Source organism: Hyperolius riggenbachi, unplaced genomic scaffold (assembly GCF_040937935.1).
Source record: "Hyperolius riggenbachi isolate aHypRig1 unplaced genomic scaffold, aHypRig1.pri scaffold_322, whole genome shotgun sequence".
NCBI classification, from domain to species: Eukaryota; Metazoa; Chordata; class Amphibia; order Anura; family Hyperoliidae; genus Hyperolius; species Hyperolius riggenbachi.
This window is the reverse complement of record NW_027152533.1, coordinates 14,234-35,380: the sequence shown is the minus strand read 5'-3', so window position 1 is coordinate 35,380 and position 21,147 is coordinate 14,234. Positions and strand designations below refer to the sequence as shown.

Genomic DNA, 21,147 nt, shown 5'->3' with positions numbered 1-21,147 from the left:
AAATACATAATAATAATAATAATAATATGGTAGGACATTAGACTATGACTATGGCAGGATTAGAGTGAGAGCTCCTCTGAGGACAGTCAGTGACATGACTATGTACTCTGTAATGTGCTGCAGGAGATGTCAGTGCTCTATAAATACACAATAATAATATGGTACGACATTTCACTATGACTATGGTAGGATTAGATTGTGAGCTCCTCTGAGGACAGTCAGTGACATGACTATGTACTCTGTAATGTGCTGCAGGAGATGTCAGTACTATATAAATACATAATAATAATATGGTAGGACATTAGACTATGACTATGGTAGGGATTAGAGTGAGAGCTCCTCTGAGGACAGTCAGTGACATGACTATGTACTCTGTAATGTGCTGCAGAAGATGTCAGTGCTATATAAATACATAATAATAATATGGTAGGACATTAGACTATGACTATGGTAGGATTAGAGTGTGAGCTCATCTGGGGACAGTCAGTGACATGACTATGTACTCTGTAATGTGCTGCAGAAGATGTCAGTGCTATATAAATACATAATAATAATATGGTAGGACATTAGACTATGACTATGGTAGGATTAGAGTGTGAGCTCATCTGGGGACAGTCAGTGACATAACTATGTACTCTGTAATGTGCTGCAGGAGATGTCAGTGCTATATAAATACATAATAATAATATGGTAGGACATTAGACTATGACTATGGTAGGATTAGAGTGTGAGCTCCTCTGAGGACAGTCAGTGACATGACTATGTACTCTGTAATGTGCTGCAGAAGATGTCAGTGCTATATATCCATCGAAATCGATTGAAATCGGCCATCGATCGGTCGATTGGCCAACCGATTTGCAAATGATCAATCGAGATCGATCGGTCGGCCAGAAAATCGGCTGAGTGTATGGGTCCCTTTAATCAGACAGTTGCTTTGAAGCCTATACAGGTGGTCAGACCCTGTTGTCTGAATACTGTCCCAGAGGTGTATGGTGCTTGGAAGCAATTGTCACCTGGACTGGCTGCAGTATGCTTTGAAGCAGATCACACCAGCCTGAGCCAGGACTTTACACATGACATCCTGCTGCAATGTGAAAGCTGTAATCAATTGTCACCTTTAACCTGGGGAAATCGGATGTTAAGGAAGTCTTTTGTTGTGTGTGTGCTATAATACACTTTTCGCATGTGGATGTTAGATCTCTGGGAATCAAATTATCTCTGAGGATGTAATTAAAAACTAGTTCCCCCCGTCCAAACAGGAACCCTTTAAAGTTCGCATATCACAGGAAGACTAGGACAAGCGTTCGGTGATGTCACAAACGGGGAAATTGCATTAGTTCCTGGGGGCTGGACATTAAATGCCCCAGGGGACACTTCGGACTATTTAAGTTGGTCCAGGACAGTCACAGGTATCTTCTCCTGGAGGTAGCGCATAGCTAGGGATGATCGCGACTCCTGGTCGAACAAACGGCGTCCTCCCGTCAAACAACGTTCTAACCTAAGCTGGTAACGTTCTCTTTTTCCCCCGTTTATTTTTACGCAAATATCCTTGTGTGAATTTTTGTAACTTTTATCTTTGTAACTTTTTTACTTTGTTTTTTTTGTACATCTTTTGTATATATTAAGTTCTGCATTGTTCCACGTTTTCCTGGAATATTAAATCGTTATTTAAATAAGTTTGACTTCTGCTGTACTAAACCAACACTCATAGCCTAGAAGAGACTGAAGTGCAACTGTGTATAAATCCATGCCTAATTGTACGTTTGAGTAACCATACCGTATGAGATTGTAATTGCATTGTGTGTGTGGGGGCGTTTGTCATGCGTTGGCCTAAAGCGCGCAGCTGACCCAACGTACGAAAACGCCAGTGCGAGTCACTCGACAGCAGAGTGGCTAGCAGTATCGTTCAGAACGACTGTTAGTGGTTTTGCTTCACTACAGTGTAAGATTGCAACTGTGTGTGTGGCGTTCCCGTATTCGGCCTAAAGCGCAAATCTGACCCGAATACGAAAACGCGGATTGCGCGCTGAGCACCCGACAGCCGAGTGGACGTGTCTAGCAAACCGCTAGTGGTGGCAGTAAGGAGCTTTTGATGGGTCACAGCCTTGTTTGTAGCTCGAATAAGGATGCTCCCCGCTTGATCTGGTCAAACCTGCAGTCGGGAACTGTATACGCAGGCATGCTGCGGGCCGGTTCCTGACAATGACTATGTACTCTGTAAAGTGCTGCAGAGGATGTCAGTGCTATATAAATACATAATAATATTATGGTAGGACATTAGGCTATGACTGTGGTAGGATTAGAGTGTGAGCTCCTCTGAGGACAGTCAGTGACATGACTATGTACTCTGTAATGTGCTGCAGAAGATGTCAGTGCTATATAAATACATAATAATAATATGGTAGGGCATTAGGCTATGACTATGGTGGGATTAGAGTGTGAGCTCCTCTGAGGACAGTCAGTGACATGACTATGTACTCTGTATTGTGCTGCAGAAGATGTCAGTGCTATATAAATACACAACAATAATATGTTGGACATTGACTATGGTAGGATAAAATTGTGAGCTTCTCTGAGGACAGTCAGTGACATGACTATGTACTCTGTAAAGTGCTACAGTGCTATATAAATACATAATAATATTAATAATATGGTAGGACATTAGACTATGACTATGGTAGGATTAGATTATGAGCTTCTCTGAGGACAGTCAGTGACATGACTATGTACTCTGTAAAGTGCTACAGTGCTATATAAATACATAATAATAATAATATGGTAGGACATTAGACTATGGTAGTGATTAGATTGTGAGCTTCTCTGAGGACAGTCAGTGACATGACTATGTACTCTGTACAGTGCTGCAGAAGATGTCAGTGATATATAAATACATAATAATATGGTAGGACATTAGACTATGACTATGGTAGGATTAGAGTGTGAGCCTCTCTGAGGACAGTCAGTGACATGACTATGTACTCTGTATTGTGCTGCAGAAGATGTCAGTGCTATATAAATACACAACAATAATATGTTGGACATTGGCTATGGTAGGATAAAATTGTGAGCTTCTCTGAGGACAGTCAGTGACATGACTATGTACTCTGTAAAGTGCTACAGTGCTATATAAATACATAATAATAATAATAATATGGTAGGACATTAGACTATGGTAGTGATTAGATTGTGAGCTTCTCTGAGGACAGTCAGTGACATGACTATGTACTCTGTACAGTGCTGCAGAAGATGTCAGTGATATATAAATACATAATAATAATATGGTAGAACATTATACTGTGACTATGGAAGGGATTAGAGTGAGAGCTCCTCTTAGGACAGTCAGTGACATGACTGTGTACTCTGTAATGTGCTGCAGAAGATGTCAGTGCTATATAAATACATAATAATAATATGGTAGGACATTAGACTATGACTATGGTAGGATTAGATTGTGAGCTCCTCTGAGGACAGTCAGTGACATGACTATGTACTCTGTAATGTGCTGCAGAAGATGTCAGTGCTATATAAATACATAATAATAATATGGTAGGACATTAGACTATGACTATGGTAGGATTAGATTGTGAGCTCCTCTGAGGACAGTCAGTGACATGACTATGTACTCTGTAATGTGCTGCAGAAGATGTCACTGCTATATAAATACATAATAATAATATGGTAGGACATTAGACTATGACTATGGCAGGATTAGATTGTGAGCTCCTCTGAGGACAGTCAGTGACATGACTATGTACTCTGTAATGTGCTGCAGAAGATGTCACTGCTATATACATACATAATAATAATATGGTAGGACATTAGACTATGACTATGGTAGGATTAGAGTGTGAGCTCCTCTGAGGACAGTCAGTGACATGACTATGTACTCTGTAATGTGCTGCAGGAGATGTCAGTACTATATAAATACATAATAATAATATGGTAGGACATTAGACTATGACTATGGTAGGGATTAGAGTGAGAGCTCCTCTGAGGACAGTCAGTGACATGACTATGTACTCTGTAATGTGCTGCAGGAGATGTCAGTGCTATATAAATACATAATAATAATATGGTAGGACATTAGACTATGACTATGGCAGGATTAGATTGTGAGCTCCTCTGAGGACAGTCAGTGACATGACTGTTAGGAATATAGCAGCTAGTTATGAGGCTGATGATGTAAGGAATACAGGAGTATATTTCTATCATTTTTCTAATCTGCTGTGCATTATGTCAAAGGTGTAGATATGCCAGGCTAGATTCATGGACTGTTCATGTGATTGTGTGTGTGGGTCAATAGACCTACATTTGCATTGAATTCCTCTGGAAGCAGAGGGCTGGGACATTAGCATACAGTTCCTCTGGACAGCCAGCAAACAGGTAATTAGGAAACACTAAAGGTGCCCATACACTCGTCAGATTGGCAGCAGATAGATAAGAAATGCATCTGATGATCTATCTGATGCGTTTTTAGAACATTTTTTACCAGGATAGAATTCCAATAGATTTCAGTTTGAAATCTATTGGAATTCTATCTGATGGCATTTTTTTGCCATCAGATTTCCATTAAGGCCAATGCAAACTGATAAGCAATCTCATCAGATCGACCTAAATTTTCCATCCTGCCAGCTCGATGGAAATCCATCGAAATCGATTGAAATCGGCCATCGATCGGTCGATTGGCCAACCGATTTGCAAACGATCAATCGAGATCGATCGGTCGGCCAGAAAATCGGCTGAGTGTATGGGTCCCTTTAATCAGACAGTTGCTTTGAAGCCTATACAGGTGGTCAGACCCTGTTGTCTGAATACTGTCCCAGAGGTGTATGGTGCTTGGAAGCAATTGTCACCTGGACTGGCTGCAGTATGCTTTGAAGCAGATCACACCAGCCTGAGCCAGGACTTTACACATGACATCCTGCTGCAATGTGAAAGCTGTAATCAATTGTCACCTTTAACCTGGGGAAATCGGATGTTAAGGAAGTCTTTTGTTGTGTGTGTGCTATAATACACTTTTCGCATGTGGATGTTAGATCTCTGGGAATCAAATTATCTCTGAGGATGTAATTAAAAACTAGTTCCCCCGGTCCAAACAGGAACCCTTTAAAGTTCGCATATCACAGGAAGACTAGGACAAGCGTTCGGTGATGTCACAAACGGGGAAATTGCATTAGTTCCTGGGGGCTGGACATTAAATGCCCCAGGGGACACTTCGGACTATTTAAGTTGGTCCAGGACTGTCACAGGTATCTTCTCCTGGAGGTAGCGCATAGCTAGGGATGATCGCGACTCCTGGTCAAACAAACGGCGTCCTCCCGTCAAACAACGTTCTAACCTAAGCTGGTAACGTTCTCTTTTTCCCCCGTTTATTTTTACGCAAATATCCTTGTGTGAATTTTTGTAACTTTTATCTTTGTAACTTTTTTACTTTGTTTTTTTTGTACATCTTTTGTATATATTAAGTTCTGCATTGTTCCACGTTTTCCTGGAATATTAAATCGTTATTTAAATAAGTTTGACTTCTGCTGTACTAAACCAACACTCATAGCCTAGAAGAGACTGAAGTGCAACTGTGTATAAATCCATGCCTAATTGTACGTTTGAGTAACCATACCGTATGAGATTGTAATTGCATTGTGTGTGTGGGGGCGTTTGTCATGCGTTGGCCTAAAGCGCGCAGCTGACCCAACGTACGAAAACGCCAGCGCGAGTAACTCGACAGCAGAGTGGCTAGCAGTATCGTTCAGAACGACTGTTAGTGGTTTTGCTTCACTACAGTGTAAGATTGCAACTGTGTGTGTGGCGTTCCCGTATTCGGCCTAAAGCGCAAATCTGACCCGAATACGAAAACGCGGATTGCGCGCTGAGCACCCGACAGCCGAGTGGACGTGTCTAGCAAACCGCTAGTGGTGGCAGTAAGGAGCTTTTGATGGGTCACAGCCTTGTTTGTAGCTCGAATAAGGATGCTCCCCGCTTGATCTGGTCAAACCTGCAGTCGGGAACTGTATACGCAGGCATGCTGCGGGCCGGTTCCTGACAATGACTATGTACTCTGTAAAGTGCTGCAGAGGATGTCAGTGCTATATAAATACATAATAATATTATGGTAGGACATTAGGCTATGACTGTGGTAGGATTAGAGTGTGAGCTCCTCTGAGGACAGTCAGTGACATGACTATGTACTCTGTAATGTGCTGCAGAAGATGTCAGTGCTATATAAATACATAATAATAATATGGTAGGGCATTAGGCTATGACTATGGTGGGATTAGAGTGTGAGCTCCTCTGAGGACAGTCAGTGACATGACTATGTACTCTGTATTGTGCTGCAGAAGATGTCAGTGCTATATAAATACACAACAATAATATGTTGGACATTGACTATGGTAGGATAAAATTGTGAGCTTCTCTGAGGACAGTCAGTGACATGACTATGTACTCTGTAAAGTGCTACAGTGCTATATCAATACATAATAATAATATTAATAATATGGTAGGACATTAGACTATGACTATGGTAGGATTAGATTGTCAGCTTCTCTGAGGACAGTCAGTGACATGACTATGTACTCTGTAAAGTGCTACAGTGCTATATAAATACATAATAATAATAATATGGTAGGACATTAGACTATGGTAGTGATTAGATTGTGAGCTTCTCTGAGGACAGTCAGTGACATGACTATGAACTCTGTACAGTGCTGCAGAAGATGTCAGTGATATATAAATACATAATAATAATATGGTAGGACATTAGACTATGACTATAGTAGGATTAGAGTGTGAGCCTCTCTGAGGACAGTCAGTGACATGACTATGTACTCTGTATTGTGCTGCAGAAGATGTCAGTGCTATATAAATACACAAAAATAATATGTTGGACATTGACTATGGTAGGATAAAATTGTGAGCTTCTCTGAGGACAGTCAGTGACATGACTATGTACTCTGTAAAGTGCTACAGTGCTATATAAATACATAATAATATTAATAATATGGTAGGACATTAGACTATGACTATGGTAGGATTAGATTATGAGCTTCTCTGAGGACAGTCAGTGACATGACTATGTACTCTGTAAAGTGCTACAGTGCTATATAAATACATAATAATAATAATATGGTAGGACATTAGACTATGGTAGTGATTAGATTGTGAGCTTCTCTGAGGACAGTCAGTGACATGACTATGTACTCTGTACAGTGCTGCAGAAGATGTCAGTGATATATAAATACATAATAATAATATGGTAGGACATTAGACTATGACTATGGTAGGATTAGAGTGTGAGCCTCTCTGAGGACAGTCAGTGACATGACTATGTACTCTGTATTGTGCTGCAGAAGATGTCAGTGCTATATAAATACACAAAAATAATATGTTGGACATTGGCTATGGTAGGATAAAATTGTGAGCTTCTCTGAGGACAGTCAGTGACATGACTATGTACTCTGTAAAGTGCTACAGTGCTATATAAATACATAATAATAATAATAATATGGTAGGACATTAGACTATGGTAGTGATTAGATTGTGAGCTTCTCTGAGGACAGTCAGTGACATGACTATGTACTCTGTACAGTGCTGCAGAAGATGTCAGTGATATATAAATACATAATAATAATATGGTAGAACATTATACTGTGACTATGGAAGGGATTAGAGTGAGAGCTCCTCTTAGGACAGTCAGTGACATGACTGTGTACTCTGTAATGTGCTGCAGAAGATGTCAGTGCTATATAAATACATAATAATAATATGGTAGGACATTAGACTATGACTATGGTAGGATTAGATTGTGAGCTCCTCTGAGGACAGTCAGTGACATGACTATGTACTCTGTAATGTGCTGCAGAAGATGTCAGTGCTATATAAATACATAATAATAATATGGTAGGACATTAGACTATGACTATGGTAGGATTAGATTGTGAGCTCCTCTGAGGACAGTCAGTGACATGACTATGTACTCTGTAATGTGCTGCAGAAGATGTCACTGCTATATAAATACATAATAATAATATGGTAGGACATTAGACTATGACTATGGCAGGATTAGATTGTGAGCTCCTCTGAGGACAGTCAGTGACATGACTATGTACTCTGTAATGTGCTGCAGAAGATGTCACTGCTATATACATACATAATAATAATATGGTAGGACATTAGACTATGACTATGGTAGGATTAGAGTGTGAGCTCCTCTGAGGACAGTCAGTGACATGACTATGTACTCTGTAATGTGCTGCAGGAGATGTCAGTACTATATAAATACATAATAATAATATGGTAGGACATTAGACTATGACTATGGTAGGGATTAGAGTGAGAGCTCCTCTGAGGACAGTCAGTGACATGACTATGTACTCTGTAATGTGCTGCAGGAGATGTCAGTGCTATATAAATACATAATAATAATATGGTAGGACATTAGACTATGACTATGGCAGGATTAGATTGTGAGCTCCTCTGAGGACAGTCAGTGACATGACTGTCAGGAATATAGCAGCTAGTTATGAGGCTGATGATGTAAGGAATACAGGAGTATATTTCTATCATTTTTCTAATCTGCTGTGCATTATGTCAAAGGTGTAGATATGCCAGGCTAGATTCATGGACTGTTCATGTGATTGTGTGTGTGTGTCAATAGACCTACATTTGCATTGAATTCCTCTGGAAGCAGAGGGCTGGGACATTAGCATACAGTTCCTCTGGACAGCCAGCAAACAGGTAATTAGGAAACACTAAAGGTGCCCATACACTCGTCAGATTGGCAGCAGATAGATAAGAAATGCATCTGATGATCTATCTGATGCGTTTTTAGAACATTTTTTACCAGGATAGAATTCCAATAGATTTCAGTTTGAAATCTATTGGAATTCTTTCTGATGGCATTTTTTTGCCATCAGATTTCCATTAAGGCCAATGCAAACTGATAAGCAATCTCATCAGATCGACCTAAATTTTCCATCCTGCCAGCTCGATGGAAATCCATCGAAATCGATTGAAATCGGCCATCGATCGGTCGATTGGCCAACCGATTTGCAAACGATCAATCGAGATCGATCGGTCGGCCAGAAAATCGGCTGAGTGTATGGGTCCCTTTAATCAGACAGTTGCTTTGAAGCCTATACAGGTGGTCAGACCCTGTTGTCTGAATACTGTCCCAGAGGTGTATGGTGCTTGGAAGCAATTGTCACCTGGACTGGCTGCAGTATGCTTTGAAGCAGATCACACCAGCCTGAGCCAGGACTTTACACATGACATCCTGCTGCAATGTGAAAGCTGTAATCAATTGTCACCTTTAACCTGGGGAAATCGGATGTTAAGGAAGTCTTTTGTTGTGTGTGTGCTATAATACACTTTTCGCATGTGGATGTTAGATCTCTGGGAATCAAATTATCTCTGAGGATGTAATTAAAAACTAGTTCCCCCCGTCCAAACAGGAACCCTTTAAAGTTCGCATATCACAGGAAGACTAGGACAAGCGTTCGGTGATGTCACAAACGGGGAAATTGCATTAGTTCCTGGGGGCTGGACATTAAATGCCCCAGGGGACACTTCGGACTATTTAAGTTGGTCCAGGACTGTCACAGGTATCTTCTCCTGGAGGTAGCGCATAGCTAGGGATGATCGCGACTCCTGGTCGAACAAACGGCGTCCTCCCGTCAAACAACGTTCTAACCTAAGCTGGTAACGTTCTCTTTTTCCCCCGTTTATTTTTACGCAAATATCCTTGTGTGAATTTTTGTAACTTTTATCTTTGTAACTTTTTTACTTTGTTTTTTTTGTACATCTTTTGTATATATTAAGTTCTGCATTGTTCCACGTTTTCCTGGAATATTAAATCGTTATTTAAATAAGTTTGACTTCTGCTGTACTAAACCAACACTCATAGCCTAGAAGAGACTGAAGTGCAACTGTGTATAAATCCATGCCTAATTGTACGTTTGAGTAACCATACCGTATGAGATTGTAATTGCATTGTGTGTGTGGGGGCGTTTGTCATGCGTTGGCCTAAAGCGCGCAGCTGACCCAACGTACGAAAACGCCAGTGCGAGTAACTCGACAGCAGAGTGGCTAGCAGTATCGTTCAGAACGACTGTTAGTGGTTTTGCTTCACTACAGTTTAAGATTGCAACTGTGTGTGTGGCGTTCCCGTATTCGGCCTAAAGCGCAAATCTGACCCGAATACGAAAACGCGGATTGCGCGCTGAGCACCCGACAGCCGAGTGGACGTGTCTAGCAAACCGCTAGTGGTGGCAGTAAGGAGCTTTTGATGGGTCACAGCCTTGTTTGTAGCTCGAATAAGGATGCTCCCCGCTTGATCTGGTCAAACCTGCAGTCGGGAACTGTATACGCAGGCATGCTGCGGGCCGGTTCCTGACAATGACTATGTACTCTGTAAAGTGCTGCAGAGGATGTCAGTGCTATATAAATACATAATAATATTATGGTAGGACATTAGGCTATGACTGTGGTAGGATTAGAGTGTGAGCTCCTCTGAGGACAGTCAGTGACATGACTATGTACTCTGTAATGTGCTGCAGAAGATGTCAGTGCTATATAAATACATAATAATAATATGGTAGGGCATTAGGCTATGACTATGGTGGGATTAGAGTGTGAGCTCCTCTGAGGACAGTCAGTGACATGACTATGTACTCTGTATTGTGCTGCAGAAGATGTCAGTGCTATATAAATACACAACAATAATATGTTGGACATTGACTATGGTAGGATAAAATTGTGAGCTTCTCTGAGGACAGTCAGTGACATGACTATGTACTCTGTAAAGTGCTACAGTGCTATATCAATACATAATAATAATAATAATATGGTAGGACATTAGACTATGACTATGGTAGGATTAGATTGTCAGCTTCTCTGAGGACAGTCAGTGACATGACTATGTACTCTGTACAGTGCTGCAGAAGAGGTCAGTGATATATAAATACATAATAATAATATGGTAGGACATTAGACTATGACTATAGTAGGATTAGAGTGTGAGCCTCTCTGAGGACAGTCAGTGACATGACTATGTACTCTGTATTGTGCTGCAGAAGATGTCAGTGCTATATAAATACACAAAAATAATATGTTGGACATTGACTATGGTAGGATAAAATTGTGAGCTTCTCTGAGGACAGTCAGTGACATGACTATGTACTCTGTAAAGTGCTACAGTGCTATATAAATACATAATAATATTAATAATATGGTAGGACATTAGACTATGACTATGGTAGGATTAGATTATGAGCTTCTCTGAGGACAGTCAGTGACATGACTATGTACTCTGTAAAGTGCTACAGTGCTATATAAATACATAATAATAATAATATGGTAGGACATTAGACTATGGTAGTGATTAGATTGTGAGCTTTTCTGAGGACAGTCAGTGACATGACTATGTACTCTGTACAGTGCTGCAGAAGATGTCAGTGATATATAAATACATAATAATAATATGGTAGGACATTAGACTATGACTATGGTAGGATTAGAGTGTGAGCCTCTCTGAGGACAGTCAGTGACATGACTATGTACTCTGTATTGTGCTGCAGAAGATGTCAGTGCTATATAAATACACAACAATAATATGTTGGACATTGGCTATGGTAGGATAAAATTGTGAGCTTCTCTGAGGACAGTCAGTGACATGACTATGTACTCTGTAAAGTGCTACAGTGCTATATAAATACATAATAATAATAATAATATGGTAGGACATTAGACTATGGTAGTGATTAGATTGTGAGCTTCTCTGAGGACAGTCAGTGACATGACTATGTACTCTGTACAGTGCTGCAGAAGATGTCAGTGATATATAAATACATAATAATAATATGGTAGAACATTATACTGTGACTATGGAAGGGATTAGAGTGAGAGCTCCTCTTAGGACAGTCAGTGACATGACTGTGTACTCTGTAATGTGCTGCAGAAGATGTCAGTGCTATATAAATACATAATAATAATATGGTAGGACATTAGACTATGACTATGGTAGGATTAGATTGTGAGCTCCTCTGAGGACAGTCAGTGACATGACTATGTACTCTGTAATGTGCTGCAGAAGATGTCAGTGCTATATAAATACATAATAATAATATGGTAGGACATTAGACTATGACTATGGTAGGATTAGATTGTGAGCTCCTCTGAGGACAGTCAGTGACATGACTATGTACTCTGTAATGTGCTGCAGAAGATGTCACTGCTATATAAATACATAATAATAATATGGTAGGACATTAGACTATGACTATGGCAGGATTAGATTGTGAGCTCCTCTGAGGACAGTCAGTGACATGACTATGTACTCTGTAATGTGCTGCAGAAGATGTCACTGCTATATACATACATAATAATAATATGGTAGGACATTAGACTATGACTATGGTAGGATTAGATTGTGAGCTCCTCTGAGGACAGTCAGTGACATGACTATATACTCTGTAATGTGCTGCAGATGTCAGTGCTATATAAATACATAATAATAATATGGTAGGACATTAGACTATGACTATGGTAGGATTAGAGTGTGAGCTCCTCTGAGGACAGTCAGTGACATGACTGTGTACTCTGTAATGTGCTGCAGAAGATGTCACTGCTATATAAATACATAATAATAATATGGTAGGACATTAGACTATGACTATGGTAAGATTAGATTTTGAGCTCCTCCCGAGGACAGTCAGTGACATGACTATGTACTCTGTAATGTGCTGCAGGAGATGTCAGTGCTATATAAATACATAATAATAATATGGTAGGGCATTAGGCTATGACTATGGTGGGATTAGAGTGTGAGCTCCTCTGAGGACAGTCAGTGACATGACTACGTACTCTGTATTGTGCTGCAGAAGATGTCAGTGCTATATAAATACACAACAATAATATGTTGGACATTGACTATGGTAGGATAAAATTGTGAGCTTCTCTGAGGACAGTCAGTGACATGACTATATACTCTGTAAAGTGCTACAGTGCTATATAAATACATAATAATAATAATAATAATAATATGGTAGGACATTAGACTATGACTATGGTAGGATTAGATTGTGAGCTTCTCTGAGGACAGTCAGTGACATGACTATGTACTCTGTAAAGTGCTACAGTGCTATATAAATAGATAATAATAATAATATGGTAGGACATTAGACTATGGTAGTGATTAGATTGTGAGCTTCTCTGAGGACAGTCAGTGACATGACTATGTACTCTGTACAGTGCTGCAGAAGATGTCAGTGATATATAAATACATAATAATAATATGGTAGAACATTATACTGTGACTATGGAAGGGATTAGAGTGAGAGCTCCTCTTAGGACAGTCAGTGACATGACTATGTACTCTGTAATGTGCTGCAGAAGATGTCAGTGCTATATAAATACATAATAATAATATGGTAGGACATAAGACTATGACTATGGTAGGATTAGAGTGTGAGCTCCTCTGAGGACAGTCAGTGACATGACTATGTACTCTGTAATGTGCTGCAGCAGATGTCAGTGCTATATAAATACATAATAATAATATGGTAGGACATTAGACTATGACTATGGTAGAATTAGAGTGTGAGCTCCTCTGAGGACAGTCAGTGACATGACTATGTACTCTGTACAGTGCTGCAGCAGATGTCAGTGCTATATAAATACATAATAATAATATGGTAGGACATTAGACTATGACTATGGTAGAATTAGAGTGTGAGCTCCTCTGAGGACAGTCAGTGACATGACTATGTACTCTGTACAGTGCTGCAGCAGATGTCAGTGCTATATAAATACATAATAATAATATGGTAGGACATTAGACTATGACTATGGTAGAATTAGAGTGTGAGCTCCTCTGAGGACAGTCAGTGACATGACTATGTACTCTGTACAGTGCTGCAGGAGATGTCAGCTTAGACCCTGATACTCTGGTGTTTAAATACAACAAATGTGTGTCCTCCACCCTTGAGACTATTGCCCCTCTGCGCACCAAATATCTTACCCCACACCATCATGCATAGTGGTTTGATAAATCTATAAAAGAGCTGAAAAGACAAGGGGTGGAAAACTGACTGTGGTGCAAATCTCAGTCCCCAGAAGACAAACATGCCTTAAAGGGATACTGTAGGGGGGTCGGGGGAAAAGGAATTGAACTTACCCGTGGCTTCTAATGGTCCCCCGCAGACATCCTGTGCCCGCGCAGCCACTCACCGATGCTCCGGCCCCCGCAGACATCCTGTGCCCGCGCAGCCACTCACCAATGCTCCGGCCCCGCCTCCGGTTCACTTCTGGAATTTCAGACTTTAAAGTCAGAAAACCCCTGTGCCTGCGTTGCCATGTCCTCGCTTCCCCTGATGTCACCAGGAGCGTACTGCGCAGGCACAGACCATACTGGGCTTGTGCTATACACTCCTGGTGACATCAGCGGGAACGAGGACACGGCAACGCAGGCGCAGTGGTTTTCTGACTTTAAAGTCGGAAATTCCAGAAGTGAGCCGGAGGCGGGGCCGGAACATCAGTGAGTGGCTGTGCGGGCACAGGATGTCTGCGGGGGACAATGAGAAGCCACGGGTAAGTTCAACTCATTTTCCCCCGACCCCCCTACAGTATCCCTTTAATCGTGCACTTGAACTACCAAAAGGTAATCACGGAGAAAAAGTTATCCTTTCTGTCACATGAGATTGCAAATGCAGTAAACAAACCAGCCCAACTGTTCCGCACAGTGGAAAAACTCTGCAACCCGGCATGCCAAAAATTCAATATCCAGTCTTCAAAGGACCTCTGTGACCAATCTGCCCATTTATCTCAAGCAAAGTCTCCGCTATCTGATCCACCATCCAACTTACAGCATCTGAGCCTAATATAGTGCCAAAGACCATTAGCAGAGACAACGTAACACCTTGGTCAAACTGCAAAGAAATTGATGAAGAAGTCACATCAAGCATCCTCCTTCACCTCCGCCTAACTACCTGTGACCTGGATCCTGGCCCAACACAGTTCATGTTGAACTGCCCCGACCTGTTCGTACCGGTATTCCTCAAAATTGCAAACTGTTCCTTACAATCAGGGATATTTCCTGCTTTACGGAAGGAAGCAATCATCAGGCCTCTCCTCAAAAAACCCTCCCTGGACCCAGATGCAATGACCAGCTACAGACCTGTCTCTAACCTTTCCTTTCTGGGCAAGCTAATTGAAAAAGCTGTTTTTACCTTGTAAGGGTTTTTTCGCCTTCCTCTGGATCAACAGGGATATGTGAGGGAGCAGGCTGGAGTTGTACTTTGTACTGGTTGAACTCGATGGACGTATGTCTTTTTTCAACCAAAGTAACTATGTAACTATGTAACTATGTAACTATGTTTACCTCCAGCTAGAAGCCAAAATCCTACAAAACAACAGTTATGACCCATTCCAGTCTGGCTTCAGGAAACACCACAGCACTGAAACTGCCCTCATCCAAATATGCAACCACCTGCTCATGGCAAGAGACAGAGGAGAGCGCTCGATCCTCATACTGCTAGACCTTTCTGCAGCCTTTGATACAGTTGACCATGACATCTTGATAAACAGGCTACAGGAATACTGCGACATTGATGGCATAGTTCTTCAGTGGTTCCAATCCTTCTTGAGTGGCAGAACCCAAAAAGTGTCTATGGGGCCCTTCCTGTCCACCTCTGTACCACTTAAGTATGAGGTGCTCCAGGGCTCAAAGAAAGTTTAGGAGGGTGAGAAGAGGAGGCAGCATCTAGTCGGTAAATAGAAAAGACCTTGATCCAGGTATAATCTGCATGTATGAGATTCACTAACACTTCCATAGCCTACTGCAAGGAGTCCTCAGCACTAATCCAATGCAGCTCAAAATCCCGAGACCGACTCAGTACTATCGGACATTCCCAAGCTCCCCTCTAAGCAACAGGACTTCTGACCACAGCCCTCACATGTGCACCAGGACACAGAAGCCATGGTGTTGCTGGCTCACTGTTATCCAGGCCCCAACTCCTTCACTCACCTCAAACACTTCACCACCAAGAAGCTCATGGCTGCTGAAGACGATTCCATCACTGTAACCACCACAGCGCTCTGCCCGGCTCCCGTCACACAACACGGACACGTTCTTCCCGCACACTGCATGGAATCGGTGCGACACGCTGGGCACTGCCACGAGAAAACAAATGTATTACTAAAAATACTAATCAGACGAGTCATGCAGATTTCCAACATTCTTACCGCTTTCACTGCCAAAGCAAATCTTCATACACCTGTTCTATCAGTTCCCTAGTCTCCATCTCTCCATTCTAACACTATCTTCTACACCAAGATCCCTCCTTCACCCAATCACGTCTCCATCCCTCCATTCTAATGTTCTCTTCTACACCAAGATCCCTCCTTCACCCAATCACGTCTCCATCCCTCCATTCTAACATTCTCTTCTACACCAAGATCCCTCCTTCACCCAATCACGTCTCCATCTCTGCATTCTAATGTTCTCTTCTACACCAAGATCGCTCCTTCACCCAATCACGTCTCCATCCCTCCATTCTAATGTTCTATTCTACACCAAGATCCCTCCTTCACCCAATCATGTCTCCATCCCTCCATTCTAATGTTCTCTTCTGCACCAAGATCCCTCCTTTACCCAATCACGTCTCCATCCCTCCATTCTAATGTTCTCTTCTACACCAAGATCCCTCCTTCACCCAATCATGTCTCCATCCCTCCATTCTAATGTTCTCTTCTACACCAAGATCCCTCCTCCACCCAATCACGTCTCCATCCCTCCATTCTAATGTTCTCTTCTACACCAAGATCCCTCCTCCACCCAATCACGTCTCCATTCCTCCATTCTAATGTTCTCTTCTACACCAAGATCTGTCCTCCACCCAATCACGTCTCCATCCCTCCATTCTAATGTTCTCTTCTAAACCAAGATCCCTCCTTCACCCAATCACGTCTCCATCCTTCCATTCTAATGTTCTCTTCTACACCAAGATCTGTCCTCCACCCAATCACGTCTCCATCCCTCCATTCTAATGTTCTCTTCTACACCAAGATCTGTCCTCCACCCAATCATGTCTCCATCCCTCCACTCTAATGTTCTCTTCTACACCAAGATCCCTCCTCCACCCAATCACGTCTCCATCCCTCCATTCTAATGTTCTCTTCTAAACCAAGATCCCTCCTTCACCCAATCACGTCTCCATCCCTCCATTCTAATGTTCTCTTCTACACCAAGATCTGTCCTCCACCCAATCACGTCTCCATCCCTCCATTCTAATGTTCTCTTCTACACCAAGATCTGTCCTCCACCCAATCATGTCTCCATCCCTCCACTCTAATGTTCTCTTCTACACCAAGATCTGTCCTCCACCCAATCACGTCTCCATCCCTCCATTCTAATGTTCTCTTCTAAACCAAGATCCCTCCTTCACCCAATCACGTCTTCATCCCTCCATTCTAATGTTCTCTTCTACACCAAGATCCCTCCTTCACCCAATCATGTCTCCATCCCTCCACTCTAATGTTCTCTTCTACACCAAGATCCCTCCTCCACCCAATCACGTCTCCATCCCTCCATTCTAACATTCTGTTCTACACTCTTCTAGATCCCTCCTTCACCCAATTATGTATACACTTGTGTTTGCATAAAACGCAGACAATTTTTAAAATTCTGTGTGCGTCTTCATGCAACTGGCAGCTACCATAGACTGTCGGCAACTGCTAGCAGTCTATGGGAATCGTATACATCACAATTTTATGCGTCAGGGATTCAGTATTTTGAAATGCTCTTGTATTGCGTCTGAAAAAACACGGATGCACACGTCGCCTCTGGAATGCATTGAATTGCCTGAAATCGTATGCACTTTTTAGCAAGTGTTATCCCGCCCTTATCAGGAGGCTCCACCTACTCCTCTGAGGACTCAGCAACACACAGAGATTGGAGAAGGAGGAGGCTCTCACATATCCTGCCCTTATCAGGAGGCTCCACCTACTCCTCTGAGGACTCAGCAACACACAGAGATTGGAGAAAGAGGAGGCTCTCCCATATCCCGCCCTTATCAGGAGGCTCCACCTACTCCTCTGAGGACTCAGCAACACACAGAGATTGGAGAAGGAGGAGGCTCTCACATATCCCGCCCTTATCAGGAGGCTCCACCTACTCCTCTGAGGACTCAGCAACACACAGAGATTGGAGGAAGAGGAGGCTCTCCCATATCCCGCCCTTATCAGGAGGCTCCACCTACTCCTCTGAGGACTCAGCAACACACAGAGATTGGAGAAAGAGGAGGCTCTCACATATCCCGCCCTTATCAGGAGGTTCCACCTACTCCTCTGAGGACTAAGCAACACACAGAGATTGGAGAAAGAGGAGGCTCTCACATATCCCGGTCTTATCAGGAGGCTCCACCTACTCCTCTGAGGACTCAGCAACACACAGAGATTGGAGAAAGAGGAGGCTCTCACATATCCCGCCCTTATCAGGAGGCTCCACCTACTCCTCTGAGGACTCAGCAAGACACAGAGATTGGAGAAAGAGGAGGCTCTCACATATCCCGCCCTTATCAGGAGGCTCCACCTACTCCTCTGAGGACTCAGCAACACACAGAGATTGGAGAAAGAGGAGGCTCTCCCATATCCCGCCCTTATCAGGAGGCTCCACCTACTCCTCTGAGGACTCAGCAACACACAGAGATTGGAGAAAGAGGAGGCTCTCACATATCCCGCCCTTATCAGGAGGCTCCACCTACTCCTCTGAGGACTCAGCAACACACAGAGATTGGAGAAAGAGGAGGCTCTCACATATCCCGCCCTTATCAGGAGGCTCCACCTACTCCTCTGAGGACTCAGCAACACACAGAGATTGGAGAAAGAGGAGGCTCTCACATATCCCGCCCTTATCAGGAGGCTCCACCTACTCCTCTGAGGACTCAGCAACACAGAGATTGGAGAAAGAGGAGGCTCTCACATATCCCGCCCTTATCAGGAGGCTCCACCTACTCCTCTGAGGACTCAGCAACACACAGAGATTGGAGAAAGAGGAGGCTCTCCCATATCCCGCCCTTATCAGGAGGCTCCACCTACTCCTCTGAGGACTCAGCAACACACAGAGATTGGAGAAAGAGGAGGCTCTCCCATACCCCGCCCTTATCAGGAGGCTCCACCTACTCCTCTGAGGACTCAGCAACACACAGAGATTGGAGAAAGAGGAGGCTCTCCCATATCCCGCCCTTATCAGGAGGCTCCACCTACTCCTCTGAGGACTCAGCAAGACACAGAGATTGGAGAAAGAGGAGGCTCTCACATATCCCGCCCTTATCAGGAGGCTCCACCTACTCCTCTGAGGACTCAGCAACACACAGAGATTGGAGAAAGAGGAGGCTCTCCCATATCCCGCCCTTATCAGGAGGCTCCACCTACTCCTCTGAGGACTCAGCAACACACAGAGATTGGAGAAAGAGGAGGCTCTCACATATCCCGCCCTTATCAGGAGGCTCCACCTACTCCTCTGAGGACTCAGCAACACAGAGATTGGAGAAAGAGGAGGCTCTCACATATCCCGCCCTTATCAGGAGGCTCCACCTACTCCTCTGAGGACTCAGCAACACACAGAGATTGGAGAAAGAGGAGGCTCTCCCATATCCCGCCCTTATCAGGAGGCTCCACCTACTTCTCTGAGGACTCAGCAACACACAGAGATTGGAGAAAGAGGAGGCTCTCCCATATCCCGCCCTTATCAGGAGGCTCCACCTACTCCTCTGAGGACTCAGCAACACACAGAGATTGGAGAAAGAGGAGGCTCTCCCATATCCCGCCCTTATCAGGAGGCTCCACCTACTCCTCTGAGGACTCAGCAACACACAGAGATTGGAGAAAGAGGAGGCTCTCACATATCCCGCCCCTTATCAGGAGGCTCCACCTACTCCTCTGAGGACTCAGCAACACACAGAGATTGGAGAAAGAGGAGGCTCTCACATATCCCGGCCTTATCAGGAGGCTCCACCTACTCCTCTGAGGACTCAGCAAGACACAGAGATTGGAGAAAGAGGAGGCTCTCACATATCCCGCCCCTTATCAGGAGGCTCCACCTACTCCTCTGAGGACTCAGCAACACACAGAGATTGGAGAAAGAGGAGGCTCTCACATATGCCGGCCTTATCAGGAGGCTCCACCTACTCCTCTGAGGACTCAGCAACACACAGAGATTGGAGAAAGAGGAGGCTCTCACATATCCCGCCCTTATCAGGAGGCTCCACCTACTCCTCTGAGGACTCAGCAAGACACAGAGATTGGAGAAAGAAGAGGCTCTCACATATCCCGCCCCTTATCAGGAGGCTCCACCTACTCCTCTGAGGACTCAGCAACACACAGAGATTGGAGAAAGAGGAGGCTCTCACATATCCTGCCCTTATCAGGAGGCTCCACCTACTCCTCTGAGGACTCAGCAAGACACAGAGATTGGAGAAAGAGGAGGCTCTCCCATATCCCGCCCTTATCAGGAGGCTTCACCTACTCCTCTGAGGACTCAGCAACACACAGAGATTGGAGAAAGAGGAGGCTCTCCCATATCCCGCCCCTTATCAGGAGGCTCCACCTACTCCTCTGAGGACTCAGCAACACACAGAGATTGGAGAAAGAGGAGGCTCTCCCATATCCCGCCCTTATCAGGAGGCTCCACCTACTCCTCTGAGGACTCAGCAACACACAGAGATTGGAGAAAGAGGAGGCTCTCCCATATCCCGCCCTTATCAGGAGGCTCCACCTACTCCTCTGAGGACTCAGCAACACACAGAGATTGGAGAAAGAGGAGGCTCTCACATATCCTGCCCTTATCAGGAGGCTCCACCTACTCCTCTGAGGACTCAGCAAGACACAGAGATTGGAGAAAGAGGAGGCTCTCCCATATCCCGCCCTTATCAGGAGGCTCCACCTACTCCTCTGAGGACTCAGCAACACACAGAGATTGGAGAAAGAGGAGGCTCTCCCATATCCCGCCCTTATCAGGAGGCTCCACCTACTCCTCTGAGGACTCAGCAACACAGAGATTGGAGAAAGAGGAGGCTCTCCCATATCCCGCCCTTATCAGGAGGCTCCACCTACTCCTCTGAGGACTCAGCAACACACAGAGATTGGAGAAAGAGG

The 21,147-nt window shown here is 43.6% G+C and overlaps 1 protein-coding gene across 1 annotated transcript in view; it reads right to left on the bottom strand.

Moving 5' to 3' along the window:
* Positions 1–21,147, bottom strand: part of LOC137543893 (neuralized-like protein 4) — a gene marked incomplete at both ends in the record, with an annotated part of 62,174 nt that overhangs the window by 28,841 nt on the left and 12,186 nt on the right. Inside the window, one exon of the mRNA XM_068264967.1 lies at positions 16,019–16,164. Coding sequence (XP_068121068.1) covers positions 16,019–16,164 — 146 coding nt within the window. The remainder of the gene's footprint in view (positions 1–16,018; positions 16,165–21,147) is intronic.